General features: G+C 37.6%; 1 protein-coding gene across 3 annotated transcripts in view; it reads right to left on the bottom strand.

The window, feature by feature from the left end:
* The window catches only part of CYB5R4 (cytochrome b5 reductase 4), a 96,146-nt gene that overhangs the window by 40,500 nt on the left and 39,869 nt on the right, over nt 1–15,777 (bottom strand). For 2 of the 3 annotated variants that reach the window (XM_073219392.1, XM_037004922.2), the window contains exon 5: nt 2,277–2,306. The exons of the other annotated variant lie outside the window; for it this stretch is intronic. In XM_073219392.1, the coding sequence (XP_073075493.1) occupies nt 2,277–2,306 (30 nt within the window). The remainder of the gene's footprint in view (nt 1–2,276; nt 2,307–15,777) is intronic. 3 annotated transcript variants of the gene reach the window in all.

The raw sequence follows: 15,777 nt of genomic DNA on the forward strand, positions 1-15,777 counted from the left end.
TGAACACTAAGTATTTCCCTCTTACAACAGGAGTGCACTGTTTATATCTGTAAGATTTAGTTTGGCAAAAAAAAGAATACTGCTACTAAAAAACTTTTGAAAATCACTTCTTCAATTATATTTCTATTTCTCAAGCTGTGCAGGAAAAAGAAATTTGTGTTTAGTCTCTGGTGAGTGTTGGAATTCTCAAACTAAAAGTCACAGTTAATTACATAAAGTTAGAGATGGGAGGTACCTCTGAGAGAAGATAATTTAGAGGTTTTCAGGATTCTTTCTAGCACAAAAGCTTCTGTTTAAACCCAAGTCTAAGTGCAGCATAAGTTGTTAAACAGCCATATTTTTTGGAGGAGCTGATCATGAGCCCTGAGCTCAAGCCTCACTTACTCAGCTTCCATCTCTAACCAAGTAATGCTGCAGAACAATTAATTTTCAGATAAACCTAAAGGAAGACTCAGAAACGTGACATAACAAAGACGAAGTTATGAACCAACTAGCAGTGAGCCCTAAGGAAGGATGTTCTACCACAAAACAACAGGTATAACAAAAAGACTACAATAATTAAAATGTATTTTTTTTAAATGACAAAAAACAAGAAAAGATGGCTTACTAAATTTCTGAGAAATGTTGAAAGATGTTTTATTAAGAGATTAATGGTCTTTCTCTTTTGGAGACATCTTCAATGTATAAATAAAAAAATAAACACATCATAATCTAACAATTTATGTATGAAAAAACTATCAACAGGAATCATTAGTCATTAGTTTTGATCTGATATTATCTAATTACAACCAGGAAATCTGTACTTGATATCAGTGTCACCACTGAGATCTTATGAAAAACAGTGTTTCCTCTTTCTCAAATTCAAACCAGCAATGCAATCTGCCCTGTAGTCTCTCATGAGAGAGAAAATGAGATAATTTTCAAATGTTCTTTAAAACTACACCATATCACACATATATAACTTGGTAAAATGGAACAATGTCATACAGGCTCTGAAATGTGTCACTTCAACATCTGCCAAACAGAACACCTTACATAATATCTTTCTAGAAAAGATGAAGGAACCTGCAGTGAATGTGGACTAAAATAATTAACTAGTTATGTAGACTGAATGAACATTCTCCTTTCCAAAAGTGCTAATGAACTGTTATCAGTTTGAAGGTATCAAGTTTCTAGTATACTACTATAGTAGTCTATCTCATTCAGTATTTTAAACAATTGTCTGGATAATGACACAGAAGGCAGGTAGTTCATATCTGCAAATACACAGACTTCGGCAAATATGAGAAGCAGCTAATAAATACACACATAAAGCAATCTTCCAGGATCCAAGGTCCCAAGAGGTAACTATGCTGGCCAGACCGGCTGGAGAGTGAGTGTTAACATTCCATTCTTACGGCCACCTTTAACTGAGATATTAAATGCAGTGTATCCAAAGGAAAGCAACAGGAGAGTAAAGGTTCTAGAAGTCATACGTGGTGGGAAAGGAAAGGCCCAGTCCATCAGTAATTAGTCTTTATATAAGGGTTGTTTGCCTAGATTTACAATGAAGTCAAACATCAGACGAATCCTAAGACTGGTCCTTCATTTAATGTAGTGATGTTTACTATCAGACAAAAAACTTCAGGTGTCACATCACAAGTTCCATAAATTAGTCTACAATACAGACTATTTCCTCAAGTTAAAAAAGAAGAGGTAATTCATCTAGAATTCTAGTTTGTTAGCTGAGTTTCTATAATTTTCTATTACAAACAGGGAGAAAAAAAACTATTTCTATTTTAATAATATAGTTTAGTCAGAGCAAGCCCATGCATTTCATGAGTCAGTACTGACCACCACACCATACTTTTCAGGTGCTAGGAGATATGTCAGTCTTAATTCTAAGTCATACTGAATAGCTAAAGATTGAGCTGCTGAGCTTGGAGAAGAGTAGGTTAACAGGCTGCTCAGCATCTGTATGCAAACACTGGAGATGAGCTCCACACCTGAGGTGACTTGTTCAGTTTTGCTTCTGAGGGTGGAACTAATCACTCTAAGTATTCAAACTGAGGGCAGAGGAACAGTTTCAGGGACGTTACAGAAGGGACCACTGTAAAAGTAATGGCTGGAATAAGGAATCTGTAAATTTCTGTCAAATTCTCTAAGTTTAGGCAAGTAAAAATATCTTTTGTATTAAAAAAGCCCTAAATATCCCAGATAATTCTATGAAGCAATATGGTATATAATCATGTGACTGTGATTGATTTTTCTTTTTACTATAAATTTATATGACTTACCATTTAAGACTTTCTTTTCTTCACAGTAGTCTGTATAATGAATGGTTTAGAAAAAAAAGTCAGGTAAGAATATTTTAACACTAAAGAGAATATCGGTTAGTAGTACTGACTTAAAGATAACACCCCTTTTTTGAAAGGCTTTCTTCTAAGGCCTGAGGAGAGAAATCAGTCTAATAAATAGGTGCCCTCCCTACGTTTCAAATAAGTAAATTTTATGTCTAAAGATTGGTCAGGCCTTTTTTCCAGGTGTCTCCCAGTTTTAGTGGGCTTTTTTCTACTTCTCTAGACTTTTTTTTTTCCTAGTATCTTAGTTAAATCACATTCCAAATTAGTTAAAATTATCCAGAATTTGTTAGATTACATTTTATAAATGAAACATGTTAACAACCCAAAAGAAAGACACCTTATTATCTTCCTCTTTTATCTACGTCAGTACTTATAGTGACTATTGTTACTCCAGACTTAAATGGCAAGAATGCCGAAATATGCTAAGACTTTCACTTGTATATATAATGTACTTACTAGTGTTGCAAACGGAGAGATATTTTACAGGTTTTTCCTTCAGGATGGCACCCAACTCACAAATCTATCTTATACCTTGACTGCCACAAGTGCTATACCATATGGGCAAAATAAAACGCTTGGCAAGTTGTCAGAGTTTAAAGAACAAAACAAAACAAAAAAAGAGTAACACAAAATATCCACGTAGTAACCTGACAGACATCACTTGTTAAGATGACATCACTTTTTATAGAAAAAGAAACCAAAGTGCTTAAATAAAAGTTTTCAAATTTTTTATGTTCTGATTTTCAATCAACCAGAGATCCCATAAATACTTCCACTTTGCTCACCTATCATAAAATGATCATGATTAAGCAGGCCACATGACCATTCTTTTTGTTTAGTTTCCCCATTTTTCCAAAATAATTTCACAGCTAAAAGGGATCTTAACAATACAGCAAATTATCATCTGATCCCATCACTTGAGACTGAAAATCAGAGGTAAGAGACTTGAATGAAATCCATAGCAATTCAGCAGCAAAGCCAAGATTAGACTTCAGTTCCTTTGAAACTTAGCACTAAATTTTATACTGTGCCATTGCTAGAGTTACTACTACCTGAAGAGACAAAACACCTAAAACCATTTAAATTATACCTCAAAATGAGCTTTGTTCACCAAATGCCAGATAAAAATCAAGCCATTACAGTTGGTATCCCCTCTTGCTGATGTACTTCATTCAGTCAGTTCCATCTGTCTTTGCTGCTGCAGTTGTGATTATTTTAGAACAGCACACTCTGAGACATAAGTAAATCTATTTTCAGTGTACCACATAGTTGGCAGTTTGATGAATCTCACTTATCATGTAAAATAATTTGTCTCTATCTCAGAGTCTCACAGATTTTGAAAAAATTGCCCTTGGTAATTTGTTTCTAAGAAAAAATATGCATTACTCATATGATTTACTTCCTCCCTGGTATGAGCTGATTTGAACTATCAGACCTTTCTAGATCCTGCTTACTCAGTAATTTTTTCCCTGAGTCTTTAATACAAGAAGTACCAGTAGGAAGAGAACTTCTATTTAAATGATTTAAATTATCTTTAAAACCTCTAGTAGTCTATTTCTGCAACTCTTTCCAAAAACTGAGTCATAGAAAATAAAGACACTGTTTTTCACTAATAAGCATATTTATAGCTGAATCATTTTAGTCACATGAGATACTTTTCTCTCTTACAAGAAATCTGTTATTCTCTCTTAATAACTCCCATTATTTAGTTTGCTTCATGGCCAAGAGAATTTGTATTTTCTTTTAATGTTGGTTAAACTGTGTTACTCTGATAAGAACCTCTGTTTTCTGGAGAGGTCAGAGTCATTTAAAAGTTTAGCACTGTGATCTATCAGCATTCTACTCTTCTTTGGTAAAAGGGCTAGCTGAGGACTTCAAATTGTGACCCAATTTAGTTTACCTCTGCTGAGTGGGGACACAGGAGGTTTCTCTGGGATAAAGAAAGAAAAATTCTGTCTTACCAGTATGCTCATTGTTTTAATAAATAGATGCTGATCATCATCTTAATAGGGATAGCAACATATATGAAGCCATTTGGATAAAAAGTTAGGAGAATATAAATATATATTCAGTTTGCTTATACATGCAAAATGATCATTTGGAAGGATTCACAATAAAAGTAGTACTGTGGTTACCTTTGTGTGCATAGGAGGGAAAAAGGGCAGATAGGAGACAGAGGGATGAGAAGGGCATTTCTCATTCTTGACTCATGTGAATGCATTACTTACTCAAAAATTAAATAAAGTGAATTAAAAATAAAATGTCAATATGTTCTTTTTCATACCATGTGATAAATACCTTAAAAGAGGTATGAAAGCATAGAGGGGGGCATCTTTACTTCGAAGGAATGTGAAAGAACTCCATTAAGGAAGGAATAGTTTAGCTGCATTTTGAAAATATGTAGGCATTTTGTCAGGCGACCCTAAAAAAAAGCATTCTAGGAAAACAATGCTAAGCATTTATATTTGAATGTTTTACATTTATTTTGTAGTTACATATCCACCTTCCCTTATTACTACAAAAGGTTGATATCATGTAACCATCAGAGGTGAGCTGTCCTCTTACCAGGGATCTTAGTAGGCACAAAACTCAAAATGTACCAAGCTATGTTCCTTTTACAACTTAATGGTGCCAGGAGACTCCTTGGCTGGCTACAGTGTGTTTAACAGCCATTTTTCTCTAGAAATTCTTCCCTATCTCTAAGTGGAACTCCTTCTAACATAACTGAGGCTTAATCCTTGCTTTTGTTTCAAAAGTTATATATTCATTTCTCAACTCTCATTTCTCAACTCTTACACAATTTAGTAATTTCTATATTTCTAAACTCTCTTTACCTTTTACTTTCCTCCTTTCATCTTTGTAATCATCTTCTGAATCATCTGTAAATTATATACATCTCTCTAACTTCAAGGCCCAGAATTACCCCTTCCCTACAACAGTTTGCTAGTAGGATTAAAGATTTAATAGTTCAAACACATATACTGAAAAAGTCCAGGATTAAAAAGTTTTAGAAGTACCAGAGTGTATACTTAACACCTGATCAGTTTTTTCCCCATTACACATTTTGTAAATCACAGCATAAAGTGCGTTTTTACAGTTTGTATTTTTCCCTGAGTAGGCTATATGTGTCATTTTTTATTCAATTCTCCTATTTATCAGTTATTTTCCATTCCTGTCATATCTTCTGGGCTTAATCACTTTCCTTATTTGGAATCACCTGCACATGAATATATGCATGTTCAGAAATCATTTTCCTCTGAAAACAAATACTAACCTTAACCAAACATTGGTCAGTCACATCCATACAGCAAGAAATACTTCCTGTTCAGGGTTGCATCTGTCCCCTGACCAGGGACTTCTCACCCCCTATTTTCAATTACCTTTCCCTTATATCCTTCTGGCAGGAATCACTCAGACCAACTGACAGTAGCAAAGGCAAATTAAGGCAGCCCCTGACTGAGATAGCAAATTTGCTCCTTCAGTAAAGTGCACTTCACCTTAATACCCTGCCTCTTTCTCTTTCCACTAGTTAACAGTCTTGCTTCTCCCCTACCGGAGTCTTGCCCACCCACTTGAGCCCAGACTGTCCCCATTTTCCAATGAGGAAAATGAAGATCCTAGAAGACAGAACTTTGACTATACAGAAGCTGAATGGCCAGCTGATGGCCAGCCCATCCAATAGTTGTCTTAGCTACATACCAGCTTAACATACACATGCCATTAATACCATCATTTTTTAAGAATAAAAACCTAATTCATACACAAGGGTTTCTCTATTTCAGCACTAGTTAACATTTTGGGCTGGATAATTCTCTGTTGTGGGAGTCTATCCTGTACGTTTTTATTTAGGGTATTTATTAGGTTTTTATTAGGTTATTTAGCAGCACCACTGACCTCTCCTCTATCCATTAGAATGCCAATACTTGTTTAGGTGTGACAACCCAAACTATCTCCAGACATTGCTCCCCTGGGAAGCAAAATAAACCCTGCTTAAGAACCACCAGAATATATGCAAGAGAAATAAATCACGCAAAACTGGGAAACTTTAATGAGGTGATTCTCTGCCTTACAAAAGGAAGCACTCGTGAATTCTTTAACTGGTGGGTTTCTCCAATTAAGTAACTGTAGCCTTTAATTAAGGTACAAAAATTCATAAGCCTCAGTATCTTCACTTTTAAACTGAAGGTATTAGAATGGCTCTAGATGCCTCTTCCATTTCTAACTATTCTCCTGATCTATGGTTCCAGGTGCTTAACTGTTTGAAACAATGCATAAAAACTAAAAACACAAAGTATTAGAAATCATGATAATCTGAGGATTTTGCGCAATTCTGTAAAATTCTCAGCTATTATCCCTTCAGACTTTTTTTTCTTTATTAGTTTTATTTTGGTACCATTAATCTACAATTACATGAAGGACATTATGTTTACTAGGCTCCCCCCTTCACCAAGTCCCCCCCACATACCCGTTCACAGTCACTGTCCATCAACATAGTATGATGCTATAAAATCACTACGTCTTCTCTGTGTTGCACAGCCCTCCCTGTGCCCCGCCCCCCCATACTATACATGTTAATCGTAATGCCCCTTTCTTTTTTCCCACCCTTATCCCTCCCTTCCCACCCGTCCCTTTCCCTTTGGTAACTGTTAGTCCATTGTTGGGTTCTGTGCTTCTGCTGCTGTTTTGTTCCTTCAGTTTTCTTTTGTTCTTATACTTCACATATGAGTGAAATCATTTGGTACTTGTCTTTCTCTGCCTGGATTATTTCACTGAGCATAATACCCTCTAGCTCCATCCATGTTGTTGCAAATGGTAGGACCTGTTTTTTTCTTATAGATGAGTAATATTCCATTGTGTATATGTACCACATCTTCTTCATCCATTCATCTACTGATGGACATTTAGGTTGCTTACATGTCTTGGCTATTGTAAATAGTGCAGCGATAAACATAGGGGTGCATCTGTCTTTTTCAAACTGGAGTGCTGCATTCTTGGGGTAAATTCCTAGAAGTGGAATTCCTGGGTCAAATGGTATTTCTATTTTGAGCATTTTGAGGAACCTCCATACTGCTTTCCACAATGGTTAAACTAATTTACATTCCCACCAGCAGTGTAGGAGGGTTCCCATTTCTCCACAACCTCGTCAACATTTGTTGTTGTCTGTCTTTTGGATGGTAGCCATCCTTACTGGTGTGAGATGATATCTCATTGTGGTTTTAATTTGCATTTCTCTGATGACAAGCGATGTGGAGCATCTTTTCATGTGTCTGTTGGCCATCTGAATTTCTTCTTTAGAGAACTGTCTATTCAGCTCCTCTGCCCATTTCTTAATTGGATTATTTGCTTTTTATTTGTTGAGGTGTGTGTGCTCTTTATACATTTTGGATGTCAAGACTTTATCGGATCTGTCATTTATGAATATATTCTCCCATACTGTAGGATACCTTTTTGTTCTATTGATGGTGTCCTTTGCTACACAGAAGCTTTTCAGCTTGATATAGTCCCATTTGTTCATTTTTGCTTTTGTCTCCCTTACTTGGGGAGATATGTTCAAGAAGAGGTCACTCATGTTTATGTCTAACAGATTTTTGCCTATGTTTCTTTCTAACAGTTTTATGATTTCATGACTTACATTCAAGTCTTTGATCCATTTCGAATTTACTTTTGTGTATGGGGTTAGACAGTGATCCAGTTTCATTCTCTTACATGTAGCTGTCCAGTTTTGCCAGCACCATCTGTTGAAGAGATTGTCATTTCCCCATTGTATGTCCATGGACCCTTTATCGAATATTAGTTGACCATATATGTTTGGGTTAATGTTTGGAGTCTCTATTCTGTTAAATTGGTCTGTGGCTCCGTTCTTGTGCCCGTACCAAATTGTCTTGATTACTGTAGCTTTGTAGTAGAGCTTGAAGTTGGGGAGTGAGATCCACCCCACATTATTCTTCCTTCTCAGGACTGCCTTAGCTATTCGGGGTCTTTGGTGTTTCCATATGAATTTTTGAACTATTTGTTCCAGTTCATTGAAGAATGCTGTTGGTAGTTTGATAGGGATTGCATCAAATCTGTATATTGCTTTGGGTAAGATGGTCATTTTGACGATATTAATTCTTCCTAGCCAGGAGCATGGGATGAGTTTCCATTTGTTAGTGACCTCTTTAATTTCTCTTAAGAGTGTCTTATAGTTTTCAGGGTATAGGTCTTTCACTTCCTTGGTTAGGTTTATTTCTAGGTATTTTATTCTTTTAGATGCTATTGTGAATGGAATTGTCTTCCTGATTTCTCTTTCTATTAGTTTATTGTTAGTGTATAGGAAAGCCACAGATTTCTGTGTGTTAAATCTGTATCCTGTATCTTTGCTGAATTCCAGTATTAGCTCTAGTAGTTTTGGAGTGGAGTCTTTAGGGATTTTTATGTACAATATCATGTCATCTGCAAATAGTGACAGTTTCACTTCTTCTTTATCAATCTGGATTCCTTGTATTTTTTTGTTTTGTCTAATTGCCGTGGCTAGGACCTCCAGTACTATGTTGAATAACAGTGGGGAGAGTGGGCATCCCTGTCTTGTTCCCAATCTTAGAAGCTTCTCACTGTTCAGTACGATGTTGGCTGTGGGTTTATCATATATGGCCTTTATTATGTTGAGGTACTTGCCCTCTATACCCATTTTGTTGAGAGTTTTTATCATGAATGGATGTTGAATTTTGTTGAATGCTTTTTCAGCATCTATGGAGATGATCATGTGGTTTTTGTCTTTCTTTTTCTTGATGTGGTGGATGATGTTGATGGATTTTTGAATGTTGTACTATCCTTGCATCCCTGGGATGAATCCCACTTGGTCATGGTGTATGATCCTTTTGACGTATTTTTGAATTCGGTTTGCTAATATTTTATTGAGTATTTTTGCATCAATGTTCATCAGGGATATTGGTCTGTAGTTTTCTTTTTTGGTGGGGTCTTTGCCTGGTTTTGGTATTAGGGTGATATTGTCTTCATAGAATGAGTTTGGGAGTATTCCCTCCTCTTCTATTTTTTGGAAAACTTTAAGGAGAATGGGTATTATGTCTCCTCTGTATGTCTGATAAAATTTCGAGGTAAACCCATCTAGCCCAGGGGTTTTGTTCTTTGGTAGTTTTTTGATTACTGCTTCAATTTCATTGTTGGTAATTGGTCTGTTTAGATTTTCTGTTTCTTTCTGGGTCAGTCTTGGAAGGTTGTATTTTTCTAGGAAGTTGTCCATTTCTCCTAGGTTTCCCAGCTTGATAGCATATAGGTTTTCATAGTAATCTCTAGTAATTCTTTGTATTTCTCTGGGGTTCATCATGATTTTTCCTTTCTCATTTCTGATTCTGTTGATGTGTGTTGACTCTCTTTTCCTCTTAATAAGTCTGGCTAGAGGCTTATCTATTCTGTTTATTTTCTTGAAGAACGAGCTCTTGGTTTCATTGATTTTTGCTATTGTTTTATTCTTCTCAATTTTATTTATTTCTTCTCTGATCTTTATTATGTCCCTCCTTCTGCTGACCTTAGGCCTCATTTGTTCTTCTTTTTCCAATTTCGATAATTGTGACATTAGACCATTCATTTGGGATTGTTCTTCCTTCTTTAAATATGCCTTGATTGCTATATACTTTCCTCTTAAGACTGCTATTGCTGTATCCCACAGTAGTTGGGGCTTTGTGTTGTTGTTGTCGTTTGTTTCCATATATTGCTGGATCTCCATTTTAATTTGGTCATTGATCCATTGATTGTTTAGGAGCATGTTGTTAAGCCTCCATGTGTTTGTGAGCCTTTTTGCTTTCTTTGTACAGTTTATTTCTAGTTTTACGCCTTTGTGGTCTGAAAAGTTGGTTGGTAGGATTTCAATCTTCTGGAATTTACTGATGCTCTTTTTGTGGCCTAGTATGTGGTCTCTTCTGGAGAATGTTCCATGTGCACTTGAGAAGAATGTGTATTCTGTTATTTTTGGATGTAGAGTTCTATAGATGTCTGTTAGGTCCATCTGTTGTAGTGTGTTGTTCAGTGCCTCTGTGTCCTTACTTATTTTCTGTCTGGTGGATCTGTCCTTTCGGTGAGTGGCGTGTTGAAGTCTCCTAAAATGAATGCATTGCATTCCATTTCCTCCTTTAGTTCTGTTAGTATTTGTTTCACATATGCTGGTGCTCCTGTGTTGGGTGCATATATGTTTATAATGGTTATATTCTCTTGTTGGACTGAGCCCTTTATCATTATGTAATGTCCTTCTTTATCTTTTGTTACTTTCTTTATTTTGAAGTCCGTTTTGTCTGATAGTAGAATTGCAACACCTGCTTTTTTCTCTCTGTTGTTTGCATGAAACATCTTTTTCCATCCCTTGACTTTAAGTCTGTGCATGTCTTTCGGTTTGAGGTAAGTCTCTTATAAGCAGTATTTGGATGGGTCTTGCTTTTTTATCCATTCTATTACTCTGTGCCTTTGGATTGGTGCATTCAGTCCATTTACATTTAGAGTGATTATTGAAAGATATGTACTTATTGCCATTGCAGGCTTTAAGTCTGTGGTTACCAAAGGTTCAAGGTTAGCTTCTTTACTATCTTACTGTCTAACTTAACTCACTTATTGAGCTATTATAAACATGGTCTGATGATTCTTTATTTCTCTCCCTTCTTATTCCTCCTCCTCCCTTCTTCATATGTTGGGTGTTTTGTTCTGTGCTCTTTTTAGGGGTGCTCCCATCTAGAGCAGTCCCTGTAAGATGTCCTGTAGAGGTGGTTTGTGGGAAGCAAATTCCCTCAACTTTTGCTTGTCTGGGAATTGTGTAATCGCTCCTTCATATTTAAATGAGTAATCATGCTGGATACAGTATTCTTCGTTCGAGGCCCTTCTGTTTCATTGCATTAAGTATATCATGCCATTCTCTTCTGGCCTGTAGGGTTTCTGTTGAGAAGTCTGATGACAGCCTGATGGGTTTTCCTTTGTAGGTGACCTTTTTTTTCTCTCTGGCTGCCTTTAATACTTTGTCCTTGTCTTTGATCTTTGCCCTTTTAATTATTATGTGTCTTGGTGTTGCCCTCCTTGGATCCCTTGTCATGGGAGTTCTGTGTACCTCTGTGGTCTGAGAGGCCATTTCCTCCCCTAGTTTGGGGAAGTTTTCAGCAATTATTTCTTCAAAGACACTTTCTATCCCTTTTTCTCTCTCTTCTTCTTCTGGTACCCCTATAATGTGGATGTTGTTCCATTTTGATTGGTCACACAGTTCTCTTAAAATTCTTTCATTCCTGGAGATCCTTTTATCTCTCTCTGCATCAGCTTCTCTGTGTTCCTGTTCTCTGTTTTCTAGTCCATTAATGGTCTCTTGCATCTCGTCCATTCTGTTTTGAAGTCCTTCCAGAGATTGTTTTATTTCTGTATTCTCCCTCCTTAGTTCTTGCACATTTCTCTGCAAGTCCATCAGCATGGTTATGACTTTTGTTTTGAATTCTTTTTCAGGAAGATTGGTTAAATCTATCTCCCCAGGTTCCTTCTCAGGGGAAGATGTAGAAGATGTTGAAGCTGTCTGGGTTAGTCTTGTCTGGATCAAATTTTTTTGCCTTTTCATGTTGATAGGTGCAGTGGTGTCCTATTGACGCGTCTGTCAGCTGGGAGAGTCAACTCTTTCCACCTGGCTCCTGGCCTTTCTTTACTGGGACAACTGCGACCCCTAGTGGCTTGTGTTGGGCAATTGCATGTAGATTGGGTCTCTGTATCTTGCCAGGCTGGTATGGAGGAAGCTCTGGGCGTGGCCAGCCTTAGGCTGCTGCTCTGCTATGGCAGGGCCCCAGAGGGGTAATGGACAAGGGGCTGTTTGGCTGTTTACCTCCGTAAGGGGTCTCAGAGCTGTTGCCCAGGGGGTTAGTGCGCCCAGAGTTCCCTGGAATTTCAAGCTGCTGGACTGTGACCCGGGATACTTCCGGCCAGCTGTGGGGTCCCTGTCCCTTTAAGTCTTTCAAAAAGCACCCACTTTTCTTTGTCACAGGGGCACCGGGTTCGGGACCCGCTCACAGGTCTTACTGTCCTGCTTCCCTAGTTTCCAGCACCCCACGTATGCACTGTATGTTTGCGCTCTGGTGCGGATGGCTGGGGCTGGGTGTTTAGTAGTACTGGGCTCCCTCTCCCTCACTGCTCCAAGTCCTCTCCTCCCACCGGGAGCTGGGGTGAGGGGCCTCGGGTCCCGCTGGGCTGCAGCTTGTATCTTACCCCTTTCACCAGGTGCTGGGTTCTCGCAGGTGTGGATGTGGTCTGACTGCTGTCCTGTGTCTTCTGGTCTCTCTTTTAGGGATAGTTGTATTTGTTGTATTTTCAAAAATATGTATGTTTTTGGGAGGAGATTCCCACTGTCCTACTCATGCTGCCATCTTGGCTCCGCCCCTTCCCTTTAGATTTTGCCTCTTCCTCATTCCCACTACTACTTTCTTCTGGAAATCTGATTACACGGGTAGATCTTATTCTATCCTCCATGTTTTTTGCATATTTTTCTTCTTTTTGTTTGTGCCACATTCTATATAAGTTCTCATGCTCTGTCTTGTAGTTCACTGAACTCTTCTACTATGTCTAAACTGATTATTCATCCCATATACTTTATAATTTCACCAGCTCTATTTTTCATTGCTATGTTATATTTGTTTTAATTCTACATAATTATTTTTAGCAGTCTCTTGTTTTTTACTCATTACTGATTCATTATTTTCCTAAATATTTCAAACATAATTATTTTTATTGTTAATGAATAATGAACTCATAAAAGTGAAATTCTACTGTTCTTTCTGCTGACTTGTTTTCTCATGTGTTACTTAATTTTTTATTGTGCACTAATAATTGTCTGATGTGTACCTGTGGGAATTTTGGAGGGTTTAAAAGTATATTCACTATTAAAAATGTATATATACATCTACAAAGCAGTATGGAAAACCAATACTGAAAGACTATTTTACTTCCTGGTTTGAAGTTTCTGAAACCACATAGGTGGAATATATTTGAATTTCCAACTCTTATGTGGGCTGGAAGTAGATAAAAATTCTCAGAGGAAATTTCTCTTTCCTCTCCATCACCTCATAAACATGGTTGAGGCAGACAAATACGTTTACATCTCCCTTTGTTGTTGGGCAGATTTTTTTCCAAGCCTTCTGTGGGGATAAGCACTGACTGCTTGTAACCTTTTGTTACATATGTCCACATGGCCTGATCCTCTGGGTGGTATGCTAGGTGGTATAAATGGCCTGGGGCTGGCCAAATCCAGGTGTGCCTTACTGATGGACACACTGGAAGACAGTCCCCTCCGCTGAAGGTTTAGTTCTCTGGGGCACTGGTTGCACAAGAATGATCTCTTCTAACAAAACATGTAGTATAGTCATAAATCACATACTCTCTTTGGCATGCACATAGTTTTTGTCCCCTTACACCATATAAGCAGTTCCCTCCCTGTCCATGACAGTGGTCTGCAACCTCTTCCAGCCAGCCACTCCTGAATAGCTGTAAGTCAGTCCCAGGAAACCCTTGCACACTGTCTCTGGGTCTTTCTTTTGGTCTCTCAAGCCCTTTCCATTCACAACCCGCCCACCTGTGTGTGGGACTGGTTGTGATCACACTTTCCCATTTCACTGATTACATAGACCTTCAAAAGTCCAAGCCATAGGCAGGGATTTCAGTTCCAATTCTGGCTTTTAGAGGCACAAAATCTGGTCTTCCGTCCCCTATGTGACCATTAAAATTCCTGTGTGACTCTGAGTTCCAAGAATATGAACAAGTGCTAAGAGGAAACAGAGGCTTCAGATTCAGTTTATCACTGTGGATTGCTGCTTCTACTGACTCTTTTTTGGTGGGGGACACAGTTGGGGAGATATCTGGGGATTTCTTTGTGAACTAATGTAATATGCTCATTTTAAATGGTGTTTATTGTTTTTGATGAAGCATTTTGAGGACTATCTGTCTTTCATTTCCAGAGAGGAAGAAAAGAAACCAGAGAAGTCCTTTTACTAATTTCATGTCTCCTATGAAACAGAAGCCTCAGGAGCCTGGCATGCTTTCTGATCACCCTGAATGGTACCACAGAATAACACATACTTTAGAACCAAACTGTATAAATAAGACAACAAATGTTCAGGACGGGGTAAAATTAGTCATTTAGAGATTTTAGTTATGATTCTATCCTCTGCTGGCAGTGAACCAATTAATTTAGAAGTCAATTAAGAGGACAAGGGGATTGGTTTACAAAAGCAAACTGGTTTGGAAGAATTCCAGACACTGAAGTTCAGCTTAGTTTGCTTTTGGTATATAAACATATTGCTCATTTGTTTTGTGGTCACATGAAGAAAAAGAATCCTTTTTGAGCATTTATTTCATTCATCATGCAAAGAACTTTACTTATATTAATTCTTACCCCTATGAATCATTGTATAGGTTAAAAAGGTACAGCTCAGAGATAGAAACTGGCCCAAAGACTGCACAGACAACAGGCCATGGAGCTAAGGTTCAAATTTAGGTAAGTCTGTGCTTTTTCCATACTGCTGGTGGAGGCCTCTGGTAAAAAGAACCCTGAATGACAAAATTCACCGAACTAACAAACAGTAGAAGACTCAGGTTGAACAAGCCAATTTATTCCTAATTTGGGTTTCAAAGTCAGGGGTTACTCAAAAGAAATGACTACGATCCCATCCATAGTGAAAGATTAGGCCACATATTCCTACTACTCTTATTACATGTCTAAACTTTTCCAAGGATGTTCCTATGAAAAAAGCTTTGGAGGTAAAGAAGTGATCTCCAGCACACCCAGATTACAGAACCTCAGGTCAGAAGGTAAGGGGAAGAAATGGGTTGTATTTTTAAAGTAGTTTAAAACAGGACAGGAGTTTTCTATGGTAGAGGGGCAAGAAGTGGAAAAGTTTAAGGCAAATGGTAAAGAAAGGTGAGAGGGAAAATTTCACTGTATAAATTTTTGTTTTCAGATTTTTAAGTCATGTGAATGTATTACATATTGAAAAATTAAATTCTAAAAACAAGTCTAGAAGTCAACTCTAAGTGTCATAGATAATCTGTCTATTTAACAAAAGAATACAGAAAACTAATGAAAACTGTTAGGCAGGAAAACAGATATGATTGGGGTGGAGAGACAGTAAGGCCAGTAAAGCCCACTAAAAGGGACTCAAAGACTTAACCAGTTAAAACTAGAGCCAGGAAAGATTCACAGAGTTAATAAGTTAATCAGTTGAAGCTCCAAAGGCAGGAGCAACTTGGAATGTCCAACTATTCCCCAGATAAAGAAAAGTGTCTGAGCACAGCCCATGTCCTCACTGTGTCAGTTAGATCATACCATTGTAAGATTTACTTTAGCCTGCTAATAGGCCCAGCTATTCTTTAACTTAACCTTTCTGCTGCTTTCTCCTCCTCCAGCCCCTTATCAAGTAATTTGCAACCTGGGCAG

This window comes from Manis javanica, chromosome 13, assembly GCF_040802235.1.
Source record: "Manis javanica isolate MJ-LG chromosome 13, MJ_LKY, whole genome shotgun sequence".
Classification (NCBI taxonomy): domain Eukaryota; kingdom Metazoa; phylum Chordata; class Mammalia; order Pholidota; family Manidae; genus Manis; species Manis javanica.